The sequence below is a fragment of the Ascaphus truei genome, chromosome 1 (genome assembly GCF_040206685.1).
Source record: "Ascaphus truei isolate aAscTru1 chromosome 1, aAscTru1.hap1, whole genome shotgun sequence".
In the NCBI taxonomy this organism is placed as follows: domain Eukaryota; kingdom Metazoa; phylum Chordata; class Amphibia; order Anura; family Ascaphidae; genus Ascaphus; species Ascaphus truei.
In genome coordinates this window covers 202066878-202091770 of record NC_134483.1, presented here as the reverse complement: position 1 = coordinate 202091770, position 24893 = coordinate 202066878, and the positions used below count along the sequence as shown (strand labels likewise).

The window sequence follows — 24893 nt, the reverse complement described above, 5'->3', positions numbered from 1 at the left end:
CCAAAGAACACGGTGCAGCCTATAAATGAATAACTGCAACAAAGCCTTTGGTTCACAGTGCTAACATGCCTTTTGTTTCAGTAAGTGACCGAAATGTTGACATGCCCAAGCCTTTGAAATGACTGCATTCTGTATTTGTGGTAAGAATCTAATACTCTTCAGACTTCTGTGCCTGTATTTACATAGCAGTGCAATTCCACACACAGCCTTCCGATATTGGCGGTTGTCTTAGGAAATGACACTGCCTAATAAATACGGCCCTTGGAGTTTCATTAATGAAGGCGATAACTGCTTCCAGCAGCGGCACTATTGAAACTACATGTATTTATTTATAAAATGTTTTACCAGGAAGTAATACATTGAGAGTTATCTCTCGTTTTCAAGTATGTCCTGGGCACATAAGGGTTTGCTTCATTAGTGGATTTAAAAGAAAAATGTAACTTTGCAACCACACTAGATTTTGAACCCCACACGTGTGCTGAGAGATTTGTTTTATGTTAGAACCACAGTGACAGAATCTTGCATGAGAAACCTGTTCTAACACGGTGATTTTGTTACGCTGGGTGATATTCGGAGAGGGGCTGCTCAGTTTAGGACTTGATTTGATTCTGAAGCAAACAAATAAAATAATATTATTCATTAAGCGCAAACCGTTCACATTTGAAAGTAATCTGCATTCTTATTGCGCTGCTATTCGTTAACAAAGATGGACAAACACACAGACTGTTCCATAGCCTCAACAGGCTGTTTGCAATTTCTATGGTTGCCAATGTAATGACCACTACAGAAGTCTGTATTGGTAGTGTTGGCCTTTGTTGTCAACAGCATGCTGTCTCTTTTTTGAACATTACAGATTTTCAGTGCCCTAGTACACGGCAATTATTGATACATATATGATGTGGATGCTTTTGTCTTACAGAATGGAAGCTAATAATTGATTTTAGTAGGGATTTCCAATTAACTTGGGTTACTTGTTTTATACTGTTTCTCAACCATAGTTATTCGTCATTTTCCCGCGCGTACTTGGGGTACTTGTTTTATACTGTTTCTCAACCATAGTTATTCGTCATTTTCCGTCGCGTTTGTTGCAAATCTTCAAATCTTTTATCACACTACTGCGATCTTCTAAGATCTTAAGCCGATCTTGGATGGGAATTTGGCAAAATAAGGAGGAGTTATTGACCTGTATTTCAGTGTTGGGGCTGCGAACTCGAACCCCTGCTAACAATTCTTTAATCTAATCAGCCTTTATATAGTTGAGCAATAGTTTATTTTATTTTGAAGTAGGGAAACGACTTAAAGATGTGTAAGCAAATTACTTTTAAGTATCCAAGATGTTAAGCTGAACATGTAGTTGTCTAAAAAAAGAGTTTTGGTTGATGTGTAGCTTGTAAGAGTTGATGGTTTTCTCCACCACCGAGAAGCAGCAAGTATATCTGGCTCTGAAGCAGTGAAGTGATCATACTTGGTGCATATTCTTTCAAATCTGATTTTTATTTATTTTCCTTTACATTTTTGCTTATGCTGCTCTTTCTGCTATTCCATGGCGCTGTGCTTGCAATATTTTATGTAAGCTGATTGAGCAGGTTATGCAAGTCACTTCACATTTATTCACTTTGCCCTATTTTTCGGTCCAGGCTTTCATGATACACTGGTATCTTCACCAATAACGGTCTGTTCCAGGAAAAATAAAATGGCGGTTTAAATCTCCATCTCCGTGGGCCAATAGGAAGCGGCAAAATCATCCGTTGCGGCTTCCTATTTACTGGCCATTGAAATCCCAGGTGCAAAGCCAGGAAGTGATACCCGTACCTTTACCACGAAGTACTTCAGGAACGGGCGGGGGCCCTGGAACTGAAAAATGGCGTGATTCAGATCTGGAAGACCCTGGATCCCAACCTATAAAAATGGGGGCATAAGGAATTTAAAATGGAGGGATTGTTGAGGGACTTAATTTACAACTACATTTCCCAGGACGTTCGGCGTGGTACAAGAGGGGAAGGAGGCATTTGTTGTGACCTTACTGAATTTTCTCTAAAAAAAAACAAAAAGCATTTTAGTGGCTTATGTGGCTGTCCCTTTTAAGCCACGTTGTTCTTCAGAGTGGAATAGGATACTGCATTTCTTTTTAACAGCTGATTAGGTACCATTTAATTTTAAATAGAATATAAAGATGGTGCAACTGGTATTTTGTAGTAAGTGCTGTGCTATTTATGTAATGGAAGGTTATCCACAGCACTAAATAAATGACTTGCACACAGATGTACTGAGAAATTCTCAGTGTAAGGATACATCAAAAGAACGCATTACAAATAAACGATATTCATGGTCATGCTGAAAAGACAGTGTCCCCACGACCCCGTTCTAATCTCTGATAGTGCTCGAAATATTCAGAGCATGAATTCCAGGACAACTACGATAGCATGGGAAAACAAAATATCCAATAAAGGAGGGCCCCAAACTTTCAGCATCACCGCAAGCATCCATCTACTGTGGGTCCAGGAACATGGAGCCAGACAGACGTTCCAGGCGATGCAGAAAGAATTTGCTACGGATGCAGTGGATTACTTGTTTCAGTACTTTGAGTGGCTGGGATTGAGTATCCGTTTATTTTCCCTTGGATGAGCCAGAAGTCTTTTTTTTTTTTAATCTTGTATCATGTCCCCATTTTCCACTTTTTGGGCTCAGATTAGAGCGGGGTTGGTGGGACACTGTAATTTTAGCATGACCATGAATATTGTTAATTTGTAATGCATTCTTTTGGTGTGTCCTTACACTGTTCTCAATTAGGGACTTTTTCTCAGTACATTTCTTTAGAGTGCTGTGGGCAACTTTCCATTCTATAACTTTTTTGAGAATCAGAGGAGATGCTCTTTCTCCGGTGCACCGTTTCTATGTAAGCGAGTAGTTTTTCTAGTACTGTCTGATCCTATACATTTTGTGTGCTATTTATCTAGTCTGTTCCATTATAGGATTCACAAAAACAGTAGGTTGTCCCTCTGTTGCATTCCTATCATTAATGTCTGTCTTTTTTTCTTTCAATCTTTTAAATAAGGTAATTGAATTTGTATACCTTTAATTATTTAAAGTTTGCTGTAAAGTGCTGTTTCCTCTTATTGATTTTTAGATGTAGATTTTTTTCTTCCAGAGCTGGTCAGTACGAATGGTTATCCGAAACCATCTTATTAATTTCATGGTTATATTACCGGTGACTAAAGAATTACAGCTAATTGATATGAAAATGACTCATCTCATAGCAATATGACCTGTGCTGTCATTCACGGGAGCTGTCTGTGCTAACTGTTCTGTGATGTATTCATCAGTTGTGCGTGTTAACTACTGCAGTTGTGTATTGTATATGCAGATATTGCTGTAGGTACACAACGGTGCTGTTGTATGAAAGGGTTTTTGCATGAACATCAAAAAGCACAGCAGGCATTTGCCACTCAACTAGCAACAAATAAATCGTATTGATTGTTGCTGTATTTCTGAATACCTCAAGTGTTTAGTATAGGAATCACTATATACGGAAATGATACGTTTCTGAAAAGTTGTCCATAAAAGAAAATTCCATATACCAAACCAAATGTTCCCATTGACTTCCTTTTATATAACTGGAGATGCGTTCCTATGGCAAAAAAATCACCCCCAAGACATCATAAAATCAAGCTCAAGAATCCAGCAAACCTTTCTTTTATGCACATAATTATTGGGAAATCAATAATTAACTGTATTATAAAATATTAATAATAATTGTCAAAATAAGAATCGCAAAGACAAAAGTTTAGTATGAAAGGTGCCTGTAGAAGACCTAGAGCGGTATGAACTGCGCTAGGACAAATGACAGACTGTGCATTGTACGATCACCCTCCCCCAACCGTATAGTTTGGAGATTCAAGATCCTGTAAATGTGTATTTAACGTTTTGTGTAGCAAATGTCTTCCCCAATTGAATTCTGTATATCAAAGGATGCGTGTATTGGTGTTTTCTGAAGGTGCCAGAGCAGTTTACATGTATATTAACCCTCAAAGAATGGGCAATGCCTTGCTGCGTAGTACATTAAGTTACAAACAGGACGTCTATTCCTAGTTTTGAGGTTTGCACAACTGGCCACTTGCTTCACTTCAGCTTTTCTAAAGGTTAAAATAATCAGTTAGGAAATGTTTCATGGGGTAAACTTTGAATAATGTGGAAGTAGGGATGATTATTGATTGATGTCCTTTTCTTCTCCGATAACTTGATGTGGCTGGATGTAACTTTGCACTTCGCATAAGTATAGAAGACAACACTTGGCTAGAATATAGGAAACCCATTCCTGACAGGTTGATCTGCATGGTAGACTCCAAAGGCGAGTAAAGGAACTTTATGACTTCCCAGTTATGAATGGTTAAACGGAGACCGTACAATGGTTTTGCCATAGGCCGCATTCAGTGGTGGAGACTTGGGCAGGAATTGAACCGTGCGTCTGTATGTTTTCATGTCAACTATTCACTAAACTGTGTTTTTTTTCCCCAAAACCGCATCATTACAAAAAATGTAGTAAAGAAGTAGCTGCTACAAAGTTTTGAGTTCCCCTCCACAAGCTTTCTGCCCGTAAACAGAAAAGGGCAGGGGCGCAGAATCTTGGTGATTTTACATTTTCACTGTTGCCATTGCTGACAGTTTGTGTTTCCATTAGGAACCATTTGAAGACTGTTTTGCAAATGGAGAAGAAGGTACTCCAACTGGCGATGCCACTACCAATCACGCCGCTGAAAGCCAAGGCGTGGTGAAGTTCGGCTGGATTAAAGGTGTATTGGTGAGTAACTTTGTGCTTGGTTTCCATTGAGTATTCTAATGGGTGCTGTACCAGCTGAAGAAACGGATAATTGCTGTCTAATGTCAGACATGGAACACCTTTTTATTTAACTGCAGTTTCCAGGATTGTTTTATGTAATTTAAACTCGTGCACATCTTGTTCTCATTATATTAAATAAGCTTTCTGTATTTGCAGTGCGATTCCCTGCTGACTTTCTATTTATGGTAAACTTCTTTGCAATTGCTTGTTCATGTAGAGCGAGCGGTGTTAACCAGTGGTCACGTTTTGTTAAATTGGTGGTGCGGCGCCTGAATAAAAAATAAATACAATGAAATGTCTTGGGCCAAAGCTTTCAACTGTGTTTATGTATGTATACCTTTATTTATAGAGTGCCATCCATGTGCATAGCGCTTTACGACAGTTGTACATGTGACGCAATAGGAATGATTTATTTATAATATGTTTTACCAGGAAGTAATACAGTGAGAGTTACCTCTCGTTTTCAAGTATGTCCTGGGCACAGAGTTATAATGACAAATACATGGTGACAATGAGTGAAAAGGGTTAAACAGTACATTATATACAAGACATTGTATGCACAGTTAACGATAATACATATTATAGGCTCATATAACAGTTACAGACAAGATTAAAATGTGAGACAGCTATAGTTTTGAAAGAACTTAGACTGGTGGCGGCTGTGAGAGTCTCCGGTAGACTGTTCCAGTTGCGGTGTGCACGGTAAGAGAAGGGGGAGCGACCAGATACTTTGCTGAACAGTCTTTTGGAGACAGATCTCAGATAAGTGCTGCATGTGGTAGGGGTGAGGATCTTGTTCAGATAGTGAATAAGCGCTTCGTACAGAAAAGTAACATTAGGAAAAGTAGTCCCTGTCCCGACCGAGTTTACAGTCCAAGTGGTTGAACTTGGCGACAGTAGGGGGGGGATTGAGAAGTCTGCCTGAGGTCATGGTAAATGCATATGAGATGTTAGAATCTGCCAACGGAGCGTCCCAAAATGATTTACACTATACTATGCAAAATTGAATGGGAAACTTTCTAGAATTAAACTAAAAAAATATAGACATATATGCCAAAAAGCAGTGGTAATTTGAGTGTAACGGTTGCAGGCCCCCACCCAATCTCATATTGGCCCCTGTGGGTGTAATCTGCTCCCAATTACATGTAAGTGTGTTGTGGTGCACCTGCAGGCAACAGGACTCCTGAGTCTCCCGCTGGTTGGTAATGGGGAATATCACCATGACAGGCGTCTGAGGTAGATTCTGAGTCCTACTCACATTTGGTACAGCGCCTCCACCCCATCAGGATCCCTACGGCAGCAGGGGGAAGTATCTGATGGGGTACTCCTTCTTGGTGCATCCTTCTGCTGAATAACTCCACACTCACACAGAAGGGATCTTTTGAACCAGGGCATCTTTAATGTCATCTCCTCTGGCAGACTGCCCCTCATCGCAGGCGACACTTAGCCGCTCATTTCGTTGAGGTACTCCATGCAGAAGGTTCCTCCTCTCTTAATTGAGTTGTTCTCCACCTCTCCCCTAAGGGAGACCACCACCTGTGCCATGTCCCTGGACACAGTGTGTAATCAGCTTGCACGTGACTCTAACAGACTTGAACTGCTGCAGACACTTCACTTAGGAACATAAGAACAGACTGAACCACTAACTTTAGGCAGTTCTGTGTCTTATATAGACTCCAGAAAGAGACCCACCTCTGTGTCACTAACAGTGGACACAAAGTATGCTGTCACTTCCTTTGCTACATATGACACTTCACCAGTGTTTGAGGGCAAACCTCCATGATTGTTACTGGCAACCCTGCCTACTTACCAGGATTACTGCCAGCATGAGAGAGATCTGTACACCAATTTTACACATGGCTACATGAGTTTAATTAAAAAAATAGTAATACACCATATCCTCAGCAACAACACACTGGCAACCACTGGTGTTACTGCCTAGTACATTATGCTAAATAAACCCCCAAGGCTTCTAGGCCCATAATTACTACTTTTTTGGGGGTGATGGGGGGGCTGTCAATATATTTGTCGTACAATATTTATCTTCTAAATTAAACCTCAAAATATCTTGGCATTGACATTTAAAAAAGCAGCTTTGAATGTTTAACAATTCAAAAGTCCTAGTATATTACAATTTTTTTTAAACTAAAAACATAACCTATTGTTGTTGGCACTTAAATGATTGTGTGACTGATCATTTCTATGGTGCCTTCACTGATGTTTTCCAGTTGCTATGCCTGAAAAGCACGCCCTCTTTACAGAATAACATAAAGCCTGGAGTGAATAGGACTGCCAGGTCATAACCTAATCATTGTTCAGGTCAGGAGTGGCGATGATAGCGCTGTCAGACAATAAACACTATACATTAAAAATACAAAGGGAATGGTGTGAGCTGTATAATGCTCAAAAAAATTATCCTTTGCAGCATTGTCCATTTGTGGATCAACATTTTACAAGGTTCTGGAAATCGCTATTCCCAAAAAGCCAGAATAGCCATGCACATACAGTACATGTTTTTTGTTGTTACCAAACAAATTTTTTTCTTCAAAATTCTGATGGCCTGTTTAACTCGTGCTAGATCAGAAATAGGAGGTAATGTGTAAAAGGGTGTTTTTTTTTGTTGCCTTTTTGTAGTAATATTTTCCTCTTCTCTCCTGCCCCTTCTCCAGGTACGATGCATGTTAAATATATGGGGTGTGATGCTCTTCATCAGATTGTCATGGATTGTGGGCCAAGCTGGCATCGGTAGGTTTCCACGTCTGCACTTTTTTCTCTGCAAGCTTCAACTAATTATCTCCTGCACTGACGGGGACGCATGGTTCTGTTGGCAGATCTAGCAAAGACACTTGACTGAGAGTATGGTATGATCGTGTCAAGAGTTGCTAGGGCAGAGCCAAATTTACCAAGTGGCTATCTGCCCTTGTGTAGAATATACTTCTGAAATTCCAGACAAGCTAGAGAAATTTAAAAGTAATTTTCACCACAGTGCCAAGGAGGGAAGCTTTGATGTGTTTCTTGGAGCTCAGAGAACAGACTTTGTCATTTCTGTTTGGAGCACACTGAACGTTGCCTCCTGATAGCTACTCAGCCCACATTCTGCTGATAGTCTGGCTAAATGTGAAAGATAAGTAGCTTGTTACTTGTTAAAAGCCCGATTGAACAATTAGATGAATATCCAAACTGAGACATCACATTCAGTGTTGCTAGTTAGAAAAGAAGAAAATATTTTGTTTTGCATTGATTTATCCCAGTTTCAAACATCTCAAAATACTGCTAGTCGCAGTGGTTGTCAAAACTACAACCACTTAAGCGGTTAAAAAGAAAAGAAAAATAATGAAATTAAATAAGTACTTGAGATTCCCCTACATGGTAATGTTTGTTTTCTTTCTGCTACAATATCATCGTATCCTCGCCAAGATTATTAGATTTCACTGCAGCAATCTTACTTAAATTAGGTAAGAGAGTGGCACAAACAGCATAGATTTAATATTTGGGGCCTAAATTGGCAACATTATTAGACATGGCCTAAATTATGAAACCAAGCTTTAAAAGCAGTGAATGTAAAGTATGGGAGATTTGTTTTCACTGTAATAGAAATCCAGTGTGTGCTGTTCCTTTACCGGGTGAAGATCATCTAAATAATGTTGCATTTTCTCCAATGTGGAGGTGCCTGAATGCCTATAAATCTCTTAGGCTGGGGCCATGGTCCTGCAGACCGTGCGGAGGCGTCCGCACGCTGAGTGAACAGACTGCCTTAAGGCAGTGTTCACGTCCATGCCGCGTGCGGAAGCGGGAGGGGGCGCGTGTTGCGCAAGACATCAGTTCAAACTGATTTCTTGGCGCGACAGGCATGTCACGCGAGCGGTTCGCCCAAAGAGGGCGACCCAGCTCCGTGACATCACTGGAACACCCCTAGACACGCCCACGAACGGCGCGCGTACGATGGCGGAAAAAAGCACCCGCTTCAAGCGGGTGACGTCATGCCCGCGCACGCCTCCGCGCGGGCGAAGGCACTATGGACCTGGCCTTAACATGTCCACATGCTGGGTGTGTGGTGGCAAGAGCCGCCCAGCGCACAAAATAGCTTCCTTTTAGAATGAGCTTTCACAGGAGTAGATGATTTTTTTTTTTTTTTTGGCTTTCAAAATTTGTGTTAAAAAATAATAAAAAAATAACTAGGTCAATAAATAGTAGTGATGCGTTTAATAATTTAGAGCATGATTAAATTGCTATTCGTGACTCTGTACCCAAGACTGAATGTGAACTATTGTAATCCTTTTATGATCTACACACCTAGGTTACTATTTCAGATATGTTGTTAATGGCCCACTAAATTACTTTTGTTGGTCTCCTTTGTCTTCTAACAGGTTTAACTGTTGTAGTCATTTCAATGGCCACCGTGGTGACTACGATCACTGGATTGTCTACATCTGCCATCGCCACCAACGGGTTTGTGAGAGGAGGTAAATCTCTTTGTACGCTACGGAAATATCTGACTGAAATTGCAGCTGGATGATTGCTTTGCTGTATCTCAAACGCGCTTATTTGTTACCTTCCTCGTATTTAATTTGATTATTACTGGGAATAGCAACAAAGCCATTCATTGTATTTGCTTTTTTTTACACTGCTGTTTATTGCCAGTAAATACCATTATCTAGCAATGGGCTGTTAGAAACAGTTGGAGGTAAATTATTTTATGGAGCCCATTTCTCTGACTGGGGTGTACAAGTTTTATTTTAAACATCCAAGCTATTCAACCCTATAAAAATAAAACTACTGCATGTTGGATGTTAGGAGTTACACATAATAGGTCTAATGTTTCGGGATTTACCGGCTGTGCACGTTTGCATACCGTTGCATCTTCTTGCAATAAGGAACCTACTATGGAGCCTATTTGATAAATGCCAAGATGTCTTCCAATTCCTGAAAAATTAGAGAGTGTTTTTGGTATTTCGTGTTTGTTTTTTCTTTATCATAGACACATTCTCCTCCCTTCTAGCAGATGCCCAGGCTTCACTAACACATTATACATATAGAGGAGGGCACGTGCCAGAACTGGAATGTAGGTTCTGATGCTCTGGGAGGGCCTAATTATGCTCCCTATAGACTCTTCCAGATCTGGGCAGGGAGCATGTTACAATAAACCATTTATTAGTGCTTTGAACTTTTCAATCGTTTCCTCTCTTACTCCCCCGGTAAACCAAGGACGCTCACATATTGAATTCACATTATTGTACTGTGCTACTGTGTAGGCATTTAAAAAAAAAAAACATTTTTCCTTTTCTTTCAAAACCGCAACTCGCTGCTCTGTAACACTGTTCAAAGCATTCTACAGCAGGTTTCCTTCCATTTATTTCGGCTGTAACACAACTTTAAAAATATTTTTTTTTACTTTTAAGAAGTGTTTGGAAAAAATGCTTCTGTTTTCCCCTACCATAGTAGCTCTGTGCCTATTGATTTAAATAACTCGACTTTTAAATCCATCAGAGAAACGACGAACTAAAAGTTTGCAATCTCTGCTTTCCTACAATGTTTTTTTTCTTTTTAATTATTTATTTTGTTCCTTGTTTGCTACAGTTGACATTAAACAAAATTGAAGGTCAGACTGGCAATCGCCGCACCTTAATCTTGAGTATTCTATAATTGACATGGCACGAGAATAAATGTTGCCCCTTTTGCTGACCGGCGACTGCAACGCTATTTTCCAAATGATTATTCATCAATTTCTCCTCAGGGTTTCAGCTTTGAAATGATCTCTGCCAAATAATATCTTGTCATTTTAGTGCTGTCAACCAGTTTACAGAATTTCATGTTGGAGGCAAGCCTCCCTCTCATACATTATATATGTGCATCTCAAGAATAGCTCTCTACAGCATCATTTAGCACTTCCTGCATTTTATAAAAATCACTTAGCTCAAAGTAAGGCATATGACACTGCTTTGTCTTCTGTCTCTATGTATTGCATGGGCAGTTATAATTCACTTAAGCTAGTAATAGTAACCTGAGTGGGTGCTTGGTGCAGATGCAGTGAGGGTTATTGCTCCCGCTTGTGTGTTTATAGAAGGCTATTCTATGACACTGGTTCCAAGTTCCATTCCTCAAGGACCACAAACCGTGCAGGTCTCATTAGCACAGGTGGCCCAACCATTTTGACTGAACCACCTTTGCTCAAGCAGGTATCCTTAAAACCTGACCTGTTGGCGGTCCTTGAGGGCTGGACTTGGGAACCTCTGTTCTATGTAATTCTGCGTTTTCAGTAGGTAAAGTAAAGCTTGCTACTGTACATCTTCTGCGCAAACCATGTTTGCGCAACAGTTGAGGGATTGGAAAATATGGGAAGTATTGATTTTTATATGGTACAGAGGTATCTCAAAATATTATATATAATGCTGCAAAGGCTAAAGGAGACTTGAATTTTGATCTCTGGTTTACAACCAAGCCTTGGCCACTTATCAGAGAGTAATATTGAAGACCTGCATTCTTTGCTCTTTTTTTTTCATTTTATTTCTTTTTACTTGACTCTGTTTTCAGAGGCACAGCCACACTACACTTATCAGAAGCTGTGATTTCTATTAAGTGCACAGAGTAGTGCAGGGCTGTCATCCACCAGTTGTATACATGTGCAGTGAAAGAAACATTGGATCCTCTTTATAACTGTTGGTGGAACAGTATAGATCTGAAATTAGGGTGGTTCAATTTTTTGTTGTAGCATTTTTTTGGCCGTGGGGAATCCGCAATTTAGATTCCTAGCTGTAGCCAATCACATTCATGAAGTTCACGGAAAGCTGCCAAATTAAGGGGAAAAAACACACTACGTTTAGTTTAGCAAGAGATGTATTTTAATTTCAAATAAGTTTTTAAGTAAGGACTGTGCTGCCTATGCTTACTGTTTGCGTCTGGAAGTGCTTGCCAATCAAAGTTCACATACATCATGTAAAGAACCAAGTAAAAAATCTTTTACATACAGTAGATCACACCTTTTCATTTTTGCCACCAGGGAGCATATAAGGAAAGCAAAGGATTGGTCCAATGTTATACAAACAAATAGTGGTCTTGGAGCCAGGTCTCCCACAGAGGACAATGTATTAAGGACAAGGACTTTTTATTGTTGTGCGGGTAGTCGGCAATGCTTTGGAGAAATAAGGGCACATTTATTGGTACACGTGTGTTCTGCATGTTAAATTTAACACACTTTGGTCCATGAACTGTACAGTTTTGGAGCCTCTTCATTGAGCGAGGGAAGCATTGACTTACAGCTCATTTTGGCACTGAAAGGGTGCTTCCCTTTCTACTGAACAGAAGAACAATGAAAGGGAATCAAAATGATTATATTTAACAACTAGACATGGAATGCAGTTTTTCTGTGTTTGTCAGGGCTGACATGTAACTGCGGGTGACCCTGCTGTGCTCGTCTGTTTTCGTCAATGTCTGTCACGCCATAACATTCAAAGTACATTTACGCCCCTAAATATTGTCCTTAATTTGTTTTATTCTTACTAAGGGCGCAGATTACATGCTGGAATAAAGGGGTATAATGGCTTTTGCAAATGTACTGCACATACTGTTCACGTTTCGTGACTGCCAGCTTTCTTGTACACTTTTTACTTTTAACAAACCCGGGATAATAAGTTTGGAGCCTGAAATATACTACTGTAATCAATCTCCAGTCATCTTCTATGACCCGAAATTAACGTTCTGGGAATTCCCATTCATAGTGTTGCAGTCTTCCTACTCTATGCAAGTTGTTTCCTTTGGAGAATTCCTCCTTCATTGTGAATTTATCCAGGAGCTTTCTGTTTTGAAGACATCATAACCCCAATTCTCCAAAATGTGTTGCAGTATAATTTCTCCCAGAACTTACTTTTCCTAAACAAATAATTGAACCAGGGAAAGCCTTATTCTCCTCTGGCACTTGTGAGCATTGGTAGCTGTTTAGAAAAATTCATATTAATAGAAAGTCACGATTTCTTACATTTGAGGCGACTGTGCAGACATCTGTGAAAACAAAATTACCTTCGTCCATAGATCCTATAATTAGAATTATTTAATGTCGTAAGATATCTTTGACGTACAAACTCCACATCTCTGCAGAAAGAAACACTGATATGTTCTGTATGAGTTGTGGGACATCTACTTTTGTAGCTGTGTAAAGCCAACCCCACACATCTTCTACTCACTAAAAGATGCTAATTAAATGTAAGTCCTGCTTTTTAAAACCCGTTAGTTTGGGAAGGAAATATATCTCTCTATTTCCTTTGTAAACCCGTACCACCGAAAAATATTGATTCCAAAGAGCGTAAACATTATTCTGCAAGTGTGAGTTTGTTTGCATTATTTGTTTCTTTTACACTCATACAACTTCGCATTTTTTTTTTTTTTAGGAGGTGCCTACTATTTAATTTCCAGAAGTTTGGGACCAGAATTTGGAGGTGCAATCGGGCTCATTTTTGCATTTGCGAATGCTGTAGCAGTCGCCATGTATGTAGTGGGCTTCGCCGAGACTGTGGTGGAGTTACTTAGGGTAAATACTTCAATTTATTTTATCCATCATCACACTCTGACATTAAAATTAGGATTGCTTTTGTTAATGTACAAAAGGCCTACAAATGTATTGCTGATTAAACACCTTTTATTATTGTGTGTTAATGCTATTGTGGTTGAAATTAAAGGTCTTTACTTTGGTTATTTATAATCTTGGGAGTCTCAGCTGGCTTGATCATTTTGTTTAGACCTTGCAGCTACTGTACATATAAAAGGAACACATTGTGGGTGCTATTCTAACAAGGTATTGGTGATACAGAATTCTATGTTTCTTGTGGCTCCTTGAGAACTAATTGATATAACCAGGTTTGCATCTCACTCGGCCACAAGTAATGGCAGAATATGGGGAGAGGATTCACAAAGATTTGATTAACAGCAGACGAGCTCTGATACCACTTAATCAGACATACGTAAATCCAGGAATTTGGCTTCTGCTTAACTGTGCTCTCCAGAACCTCACGCTTTCATCATTCAGAAGAACACTATGCTCATGCTCACATCTTCCCCATGCTATAGCTACCCATTAGTAAAGTTTTCCTGAATGCTTCTTTTAATGTGCACAAGACAGACATAAGCATAATGGAAAAAGCAAGATGAGGATGCTGGAAGCGGTGTGCTGCTGATGTCATTGCCTTAATTATGGCTGCAATCCAACAACTTTGCCTAAATAGAAACCTCTTACAGTATAAGCATCTGTTCAGTATACCAAAAACCTTAGTAGGAGTGGTGGTATTTGGGCAGTGCTTAGTTTATTTTTTCAACACAAAATAATAAAATAAAATCTTCTTGTAACCGCTTTTTTCATGAATTCTGGGCAAGCCACTTGCCGTGATACAAAGTGTAGTTTATGGGTTTCCTGGAACTCGCAGAATTAAGTTGTATTGCAACCAATACAATCCTTTGAGTATAGAAGAGCTAGGAGCAAGATGGAGGAAACTTTGCAAGGCCATCAACAAGGAGTTTGAAAAAAATCAGGCCTTAAGATATGAATAATAAAAGCTTAGCGTAAACTGTTTTTATTTCGTTCATTTTTTTCCCTTTTAAATCTTGAATGATTAAAAATGCCCGTGTGCAATTTCTCTTCTGAAGAATATGTTTTATATGTTAATTTTCAGTTTTGTACCTTGAATAGGATAACAATGCTCTTATGGTGGATGAGATGAATGACATCCGAATTATAGGTGCGATCACGGTTGTGCTGTTGCTGGGCATCTCTGTAGCAGGAATGGAGTGGGAAGCAAAAGTAAGTCCCAAATCCAATGTTTATTTTACCTAATCTGTGCTGAGGAAAGTAAGACTTGGGAATGGGAACACACACACACACACACACACACACACACACACACACACACACACACACACACACACACACACACACACACACTATATGATGCATACAAACCAACCAACAAAAGCGTGCTGTGCAATATAGTGCTCAAGATGATATAAAACAAACAAAACATGGATATGTATATTGCACATACATTAAATGTACGTATATGATGCAGCTTAAGGTCTGAGGCCCCACAACAGATCCTCGGTAAAAAGAAGAAAATGTCTAAAGAAATTACTTAAGTGCAACAAGTGAAGGGAAAAACCCCATCATGGTGTATTATTTCTATGTGATCTACAGGGAAACTGCTCTGTATAGGAAATGCACCACACATATTTTCCACTTGATTTTTAAGCATATATCTGCACTGGGAGCTGGGGACACAAGTTGATCTGTATATCGTCAATTCTCCTGATGGTTATCACACTAAATTCAAAAGCAGATTATAGGGAAGTACTGTAAGAAGGTTTTATCCACAAATAAGGGAAAGCCACTTGCAATTTGATAATGGAAACAGTCACGTTGGGAGAAATCCCGGCAGCACAGGTACACCATGCAAACACTGGGTGCTGCTGCGTTGGCTTTGCAGCGTGTTCTCCGCAGCTGTCTTCACATCCCCAGCTTCCAGTGGTGTTTTATAGGCTTAAAACTCAAGTGGAAAATCTGTGAGGTGTATTTCCTATACAGAGCTGTTTGCCTTTTATATCATATAGATATACTACACCATGATGGGGTTTTTCCTTTCACTTGATGCGCTTAAGTAAGTTCTTTGGAGATATGTATATAATCCAACTGGACTAATACTGCTATTTATACTTAATTTGAGATATGTATACGATATGTGTGCATGCATATGCACATACATACGCACAAACATACATATATTTTATATGCACGCACACATATATACAGTACACACACACACACACACACACACACACACACACACACACACACACACACACACACACACACACAATGTATACATGTAATACTTTGCACACTTGTCAGTAGGGCTATTCGACCTCATCTGAATCACGGTATAATAACGTCTGAAGTATCTTCTGCTCAAACAGTTTCCGAGCTATTCAGCAGAGGTTACACATGGGAATGTATCCTTAACCAGCCGTCTTTAGTTTGTACTTTTACTGCAGTAGTGTTTAGGCTTTTGCTTTAATGACATCAGCCAGATCGTCTCTGTGGCTCCAACTGCAGCTAGACAATCATGCCTAGGATGTAGAGGCCCTGACCCCTCGGCCCTCCCCCTCCTCGCCCAACACTGTTTTGTGTCCGGCGCGCACATATCTTACCCGGGGCTGAAACAGAGAAACCCGGAGCGTTCAGGTAAAACGAAGTAGAAAAATAAAACGGGCAGCGTACAATGCTGCTTTAAAGCATGTCCATTAATGTTTTGCAAATTGTCTGTATTGTTGAAACCTTTTTTGATGGTTGTTGATTAATGCAGATGCTGTGCTTCTTACTTTGAACATGAACCTATGGAAGCGATACTTTGAAGTGCTTCTGTCTTGGTTAAAATTATAAAGAAAAGAAAAAAGAAACGCTAATATGATTCTGCCATTTTTAAAATCTCCCCCCCCCCCCCCCCTTAATATGTGCATTAATACAATCCACACAATAAGTAATTAGCTAAGTTGCTGATCGATTTACTCTCCTGTGATTGATCTATTCTCCTGTGATCGATCTGTGAAGATTCTGCTGGGGGGTTCACTAAACAGCTATCAGTGCAGCAGAAGAGGACCAAACGTGCAAACTTCTGTGGGGAAGATCATGTGACCACGCAGTCACTAGATACAATTGGTGCACTGCTAGAGAGGGCATAGCTCAAAATGGGGTGTGCCAGAGCCTGTTTCAGAAGAGGAAGGGGGTGTGACTTTGTAAATGGTTACCATAGAAACAAAAAATGTTTGTTACATTATAATACACAATGTAATTCAGAGCTGTTTAAAAAAATGCTACAAGTATTTTCTCATAGTACAGAACTAATTTATTTAAAAAAAAAACAACAAAAAAAACCCATGTAGGATATTGCTTGTTCTACAACTTTAAAAGTGTGTTTTGTGAGCATGGTAAGCTGAAACGGGGAGGGGAGGGGGATAGATTTTCTGTAGCTATTTTTCAAAATAAGTTCCCCTTCTACAGTTACTATCATTTGTTTAGTTCCCTAACAGTGAGAGGAGCAGTTAAGAGGCAATGCAAAATGGGCAAAGCGAAGCAACAGATGAAAATACGGACGGCTTCTCGTTGTCTTCATTTGAATAGAAAAACTCTTACTTATAGAAGAGTTCAACATTGGACCCATATTTTAAAGAAAAAATATAATTTTGTTTACATTTCCGATTTTTGGTTTTGGGAGATAAACTTGACAGTCCATTTCAAGTAACAGCAACAGCGCCTGTTTAATTTCATAAGTGGTGCAACAGGTACAACGGCACCCACCCTCCGCAGTCTAACTTGTTTAGTATGCAGGAAATGTTGTCTACTGTGCTGGTAACGTGTCCCATTCCTGCTTCCTATACACGTCTTGTACATCTTTACTTGCTGCTGTTCTAGAGCAGGGGTGCTCCACTCCCGTCCTCAAGCCACCCCCAACAGGTCCACTTTTCAGGAGATCCCAGCGGCTCAGTCAATCCCTGCTTCAGCACAGGTGGCTCAATCAGGACTGAAGTTGACCACCCCTGTACTAGACTCTTAATTTAGTTTTAGAAGATTTCCTATCTGTACTCAGGCCAGGTATGTGCAAGACGGTAGCACTATATTTCCTACAGAATCAACATTTGGAGAATCTTCATTTAACTGCAATAGTGACGATTTTAAGGCAAGATCACACTGATAACTCCTACGCACTTCCATAGGAGTTTGTCCTGTTCCCCTGATGGGCACTATTGGAGTTGAATAAATAACCCTCTTTAGCCTCAGTGTTATCAAGGGTCAGAGATGAAGAGGTTTTTTTTTAATGTCTGGCTGCTCTCCTGCAGTGGTACCTGCTGTTGATAATTGTGATTGTGGGAGACGCGGCTCCTTTTTATATATCACTTCAACGGCCAATCCCTTTTTTTGCTTAGAAGTGTCAAAATAAAAATGTTGTTACCAGGATATGTTTCAATGCTTTCTATATCTCTTAATATAGTGTATTGATTATGTATCATTTTGTTTTAGGCCCAGATTGTTCTGCTGGTGATTCTGTTATTTGCTATTGGAGACTTTTTCATAGGAACGGTCATCCCCATGGAAGACAAGAAATCCAAGGGATTCTTTGGTTATAAAGGTACATGCAGTATGTGTGTGTTTTGTGTGTGTGTTTAAATATGGGTGTGGGTGTATGCCTGCGAATATAATTATGTATATACATTTTGTGTAGGCATTTAACATGTTCAACAATGGCACCAACTCTGCTTGTATATTTGCACAATGTTTTGCAATGTTTGTGGAAATATTAACACATTTGTTTAGTTCATAGAGTTGTGTGAAAGTATGGCTTCTGCACGCCATCGTGTTTTGTTCTTTGTCCCTTTTTTTTGCTTTGTCCATGAAGGTTTTTTGCTGTTCCAGTGGCACATCAATACAAGGAGACTTATAATATTACATTACCCAGAGAGATTCATGCCCACATTTAGTAAGTTGTGCTTAGACACTAGCACTAACTTGCCCCGGCAGGCACATTGGGACATGGTAAATATGAGCCGTAGGCCGTGCGTATAGTGCTCGCGACTGGCTACGCCGCCCAAAAACAAATACATTGCCGCCGCCGCGTGCTCTTATAGTAAGCGCGACGGCGGCAATGCGACAGAGCGGTGTCGCGGACTTTGGAAGCCGGGAATATTTCAAGGGCTGTCGCCTCATGTGACAGCCCCATAACAAATCAAAAGCCCAGAAGCCTGCGACGCCGCCGCAAGCGAAATATAACTTTCACTAGCGTCTCCGGTCGCGGTAACTATACGCGCGGCCTTACTCTTATTAAAAGGATTGTGCTGTTTCTGTCACCATTTTCACAATGGTGGTTTGAGCTTGGGCGCATTTTTGAATTTGTGAGGACATTACTAATAAAGGAAGGATTCAGGCCTGGAAAGAGAAAATGGCTTGTTTTTTTTTTTCCTCCCCAAAGAATGAGAACCTGAAGTGGCTACAGAGGAATCATTGCACATTCGTTCAGTGTCAGGAATTACTTTACAGATCCCGGTTCACTTCCTGACGACCTCTAAGGAGGACATAGTTCTATCACATTCAAACTATGCCTTTCCTATCTATGCGTAATGGCGCTCCATAGGGAGTATAGAAAAGTGTTTGATTTTAAGGGTGCCTTTAAAAAAAAAAAAAAAAAGATTGTCTGCCATTAATGCTTACAGCTGTGCTATTATGCGTTTACTATGAACCATAGTCATTCATCCTGAACACACTTCTGCAATTCCCAGACAACTATACTTCATGCTAATGCTCTTCAAGTTCATTACACTTTGACACAGTGCATATCAATGTGATATAATAACTTTTACAAGGTACATTAAATAGTTTCTTGTATCTCCACTGTCACCATTACACAGTGGGGATTGTTCAGTTCTGATGCTCATTTTCTTGTAGTGAGAACCACTGAATGGACTTTGGTGTCTGGTGTGTGATGTTAATACAGTTTTACCTTTTATAAGGTTCTGAAGGATTTCAGTCCTTTAATACTCTGATATAATATGCACAAATAAAGAGTTGGATGTTTCAATCATAACACAGCTAAACACTTTCATTTTTGTTCTAAGAACCCAGATTAATTCCCGACTAGAAATTGTGGAGCTTTTTTTCTAGTTGATTTCTCTTTGTGGAGGGATGGGTGTTATATGTAGGCTCAAGATGCACAAGCCTGCGTTGTTTTTCATCCTACCAAGATCACATTGCCAGATCGAACGCATCTATTTCAGTTTAAAATCCTGAAATGCCTTTTTTTTTTTTAACCCATTTTGGTGCAGAATCAGCATAAATCAGCGCTAGGCTATAAAATGGTCCGGATACAAGAATAAATAGTTACTGTAAACTCGCCAACATTGACTAGTACTTTTAAATGTTGCAATAATTATGTAAGTGTTGGAATTGAACCCAAATGCAACAAAGCATTTGCTGATATTATGTTTTTGTGTTTGCAAACTGGTAAAGAAAACATGCAGTATGCCTTAGGCCTATACTGTATGCATTGTTTCTACAGCCAGCATAAAATAGGCTTCTTGCATTAATCTGCTTTTACATTTTTTTTCGAAGAAAAATATATATATATATTTTCTTGTTTTCCTTCTGTGCATTGTAGCTGAAATATTCACAGAAAACTTTGGGCCGGATTTCCGAAATGAAGAAACCTTCTTTTCAGTCTTTGCCATTTTCTTTCCTGCTGCAACCGGTATCTTGGCAGGAGCAAATATCTCAGGTGACCTTATGGTGAGTACTATGCAAGTCTCTGGTCTCGAAACTCGTGGGTATGTGCTGGCATTTCTCATCTAAATATTTATTTTTCTCTTCCAGGATCCTCAGCTAGCCATACCTAAAGGAACTCTGTTGGCCATACTTGTAACAACAATAGTTTACATTGGAGTCGCAATATCTGTTGGTGAGTGATAAATAAATCTAGTTTTCTCACCAGTGGTACTGGAATAATGCTGAGCTTTAACGTTTTCAGAAGTTCTAAGTAAAGTCAGAAAGATATGGCATTAAAAACAAGCGACATATTACATGTACGGTATTAGTCATTCACTGTTAGTGATATCCTTGCAAACGTTTGTTGCTTACTTATTTCTGAGGTTGGACCAAACGAAATCCGGAGCTAAAGCAAACATTGTTCGTCCCCATGTATTACTTATAGCTTCATGTTTGTGTTGGCACAATGAATTATGCAATAGTGACCATATATAAAATCAGCCATTAAAATACTGTATCTATCTTGTAACTTTTTTCCCCTCATCATAAGATATTATAATTAAAGCAGCATTTCCTGTGGGGTGATGGAGAGTATTGGAAATAAATATTGGCACACAGTGTAATGGTTAAGAATGAACCCTTCAGACTTCATAACAAAAGCATGTTCCCCTTTCAAAAGCATCCCCCACTGCAAACCATCCCCCCAGATGCTTAACAGAATAAGTTTGTCTGGTGCTGCTTTTGCTTGCTATAACAATAACCAGAACATTAGTAATTCTCTACACCAGTGGTGTGTGTTTTTAATGAGGAGAAACTAGTGGGTTAGCATTTTAAAATATTGGATGATTTGTTTTTGAGTCTTTCTAAAGCAAATTTAGACACTTGGGCAGTAAGTCTTACTCTTTTAAACTTTGTTGGTGCCGATCGGGGTACTATTGCGTGGAAACTCTCAGAAGTCACTGGGAATTGCTGTTCGGATAATGCCCTGAGCTGCACCATCGCAGCCTAAGGCGTAACCCTGTCTTTATTTTGCAGCATATGCTTAGATGCTACCAGACCGTGAAACCTAAGTTCCTAGGACGGGCACAGTAATAAGCGATGTTACGTTGGGGAAATACAGAGAGTTTGAGTGTGTGTTTATTACATCAGGTGGTCACAATATCAGGTTTCCTCACACTGTTCGTTTTTGTTTTGTTTTTTTGCATTCATGATGTTGTTTTGAAATGTTTGCATTGTTTGTCAGTACTACAGGGCTTCATGGGGAGCTGACAGCATAAATGTAATTCTAGATTGCACTTACTGTGTGCTCAGAGGCTCTCTGTGCCTGTGTTTATATTATGGCATGCTTCTTTACGAACTCTGCATGTCACTGGAAAGCACAGCACCATGTATGCACTGCCCTCTCTTTCAAACATATACATTGTTTGTATATGTGTCTGTGTAAATGGTGTGGCTCTGTTCTCAAAAATAACAAGAATTTAGGTGATTTTTGTTTTGTAAATTTATATACAAAGATTTATAGATTTGTCTATAGATCACCCGATTTTCAATACATTATGTATGTTTATATATATTTTCACATTCACAGACACGTGTGCAGAAGTATTCACCCCTTGCCAATAATGTCACATGTTGAATTAGAAATTATGTATGCGCAGTTTTTCAAACCAACTTTTTATTCAAAGCTGCAAAGTTGTAGCGGTTAAACTGCACAGTTTTATAGGAGGAGGATAAATGTCAGCAAAGGAAATGTACAAAATGAAATTTGCTGGTTACATAAGTGTTCAGCCCCTTAAGTCACAACTTCGTTGAAACACCTTTTTGCAGCAATTATGACTTTGTCTTTTTTGATCCGTTTTCTACTAGCTTTGCACAGCAGGCTGGAGACATATTTCACTCATTCTTCACGGGAGAATTGATACGGTCTCATAAGTTTATTGGGGATTGTCAATGTTCGATTGGATTCAAGTCAGGACTTTGACTGGGCAACATGTATTTTCTTCTTGTTCAACCACTCCAGTGTGACTTTGGCTTTGTGCTTCGAGTCATTGTCCTGCTGAAATGTGAATTTCCTCCAAAGCTTCACAGTCTTGGCTGACTACAGTAGCACAGGTTTTCCTCAAGAATTCACCTGTACTTTGCACCTGCCACTCTACCCTCTATTCTGAAAATCTTCCCAGTCTCTGCTGAAGAGAAGCATCCCCAGAACAGGATGTTGCCACCTCCATGCTTGACCGTTGGGATGCTATTGACTGGTTCATGTACAGTGTTGGGCAGTGTTGGGCTTGCGGCAGATGTAATTTAGACCTCCCCCAAAAAAATCATCTGACCGTAAAAGCTTTTTCCACTTGACTGCATTATCTAAATGCTTTTTCACTAACTCCATACGTGATTTAAGAGGAGTCTTTTTGAGTAATGGCTCTTGCTTGCCACCCATCCATACAGGCCTGCTTTGTGTAGGGACTGGCTTCTTTTGTGAATACCGACTCCCATCTCAGACACAGAACTTGGCAAATCTCTCAAGGTCATTGTTTGCTTTAGTGACATCCCAAACCAGTTTCCTGCTTGCCCAGCTTCTGAGTTTTGGAGGGTGACCTGATCTGGGTAGTGTCTGGGGGGTATGATGCATCTTCCACTTCTTAATAAAGGATTTCACTGTTCTGAGATGGATAATCAGCGCCTTTGAAATTTTAAGGCTACTGTAGCAAAGGGGTTGAATACTTATTATTCTGGACCCAAGCTCACTTGTAGCATGTGTGTAGGTTCATGTAGCATAGACTCGTCCCCTTTAAAAGCACACAAAGTCCTTCTATTTTCTTCAACTTTATTGGGTGTGGTTAACAGAAATATAAAAGCACTTGCATGTAGTTTGTGGTAGGAAGTGTCTCTTGTGAGGGGAATGTGCTCTTGTGAGGGGAAGGTAAAAGGAAATCCCTTTCTTAGGCCGCAGGCATGGTCAGCGCCGAGGCGCTTAGCCGCGCTCACGCTTGGCAGTGAGCCCCTGAAGCCGCAATGAGAGCGGCTTTAGCAGGGGCTCGCACACGCTTCCGCAGGCGTGCGGAAGCGTAGCCGTCAATTTTTTTTCCCCGTTTAAGCGCTCACGGGAGCGGAGGGTCGGTCACGTGAGTGGTTCGCCCAATGAGGGCGAACCAGCTCTGTGACATCACTGGCCCACCCTCTGACACCCCCCCAGATGGCGCGCGAACTAGGGCCAGGGAAAGCACCCGCTTTCCCTCAGCCTCCGCACAGCTGAAGTCACTATTGACTCAGCCTAAGGGAGCAGTGGAAGATGCATCTACTCACTGTGTTTGCTGATAAGATAAAGCACACTTTCCTTTCCATACAGGAACAAACCAAAGGGGCATACTAATAAACAGAGAAAGGCGGGAGAGAGGGCTAAACCAACTCAAGCTATGAGCAGTGAGAGGTTGCCAATGGCTTGTGAAAAGGCTATAGTGTAAAAACAATGTTGCAACTACACAGCAGCACTGGCTGCTTCAGAACAAGGAAACATGCAACTTTCACTGGGGAGAGCTGGTAGCCTGAGAGCAGAAAAAATACACAGAAAATATACAATCCTGTTCCAGGACACTCCCTGCCTGGTATCAGTAGATACCACTATATCTAACATAAATGTGGAACATATAAAATACAACAATAATGATTAAAGTCCATGTTCACATAACGTGGTGCTGGCCAGTACCACTGGCTCCAAGATCCCCTTTGGCAAGGGATGCCAAGTAGGCGTTGGCGATTATTACTTGCTGGAATCCAATTTAGACATTAGATTGTCTCTGTAATGGGCCTGACAACGTTTTTTGCAGTTCCTTGTTTGGTGACTCTAACTTGGACCACGCTGACCCTTTCATCCGCACTAGGGATGGTCTTAATGATAAGACCCATAGGCCACTCATTCCGTTCTACCTGTTTATCTTTTAACAAGACAACATCTCCTTCTTGGATGTCTTGTTTGACAAGTTGCCATTTGTGGCGTTCCTGGAGTGTAACGAGATACTCAAGCCTCCAGCGCTCCCAGAATGTGTTAGCAAGGCACTGCACCTGCCTCCACTGCTGTTTGTACATGTACTTTGAGTTAGTCTCCAACTGGGACAAGAATGTCTCCTACATTAACATATAAAGGAGGAGAATTGCTGGGGTCAGAATACTTGGCGATTCTGGATCTGTAGATACTGGAACCAAAGGTCTCGCGTTGACAATTGCTGACACCTCGGCCATAAATGTTGTTAGAACTTCATGGGAGAGTCGAGCCAAATCAGTCTTTAACATCATGGAATCCAAAATACGTTGAGCTATTCCAATCAAGCGCTACCATGCTCCACCCATGTGAGAAGAATGTGGAGAGTTGAACATCCACGTATGTTCTTGGACATGCAAGTATTTCTGGATGCTGTTGTCTTCATCGTCTTTAGTTTTTATTTGTAATTCCTTGCATGCTCCAACAAAATTGGTTCCACAGTCGGAACGCATTTGTTTAACATTCCTCTGATGGCAAAAAAAATCTTCTGAAGGCATTTATGAAACTTGATGCGCCCATAGATTCTTTGATCTCTGTGTATGGCCCGTGTACTCATACAAGGGAAAAGTGCTGCCCATTGCTTGCTGTCCGTGAGTCCACCCCTTGTTCTTCGTGAGATGACTGTCCATGGTTCAAAGACATCGAGTCCTACACAGGTAAAGGGGGGTTCTGTACTAAGTCTGTCGGGTGGCAGGTCTGCCATCCTTTGATCTTGGCTTTTGCCCCGCAACTTGCGG

At 40.3% G+C, this 24893-nt stretch overlaps 1 protein-coding gene across 4 annotated transcripts in view; it reads left to right on the top strand.

Moving 5' to 3' along the window:
• SLC12A2 (solute carrier family 12 member 2) overlaps positions 1 to 24893 on the top strand; it is a 111252-nt gene that overhangs the window by 44790 nt on the left and 41569 nt on the right. For all 4 annotated transcript variants that reach the window (XM_075600261.1, XM_075600270.1, XM_075600279.1 and 1 more), the window contains 8 exons: positions 4679 to 4798; positions 7507 to 7582; positions 9205 to 9300; positions 13219 to 13358; positions 14511 to 14621; positions 17889 to 17997; positions 20017 to 20144; positions 20229 to 20313. In XM_075600261.1, coding sequence (XP_075456376.1) covers positions 4679 to 4798; positions 7507 to 7582; positions 9205 to 9300; positions 13219 to 13358; positions 14511 to 14621; positions 17889 to 17997; positions 20017 to 20144; positions 20229 to 20313 — 865 coding nt within the window. The remainder of the gene's footprint in view (positions 1 to 4678; positions 4799 to 7506; positions 7583 to 9204; positions 9301 to 13218; positions 13359 to 14510; positions 14622 to 17888; positions 17998 to 20016; positions 20145 to 20228; positions 20314 to 24893) is intronic.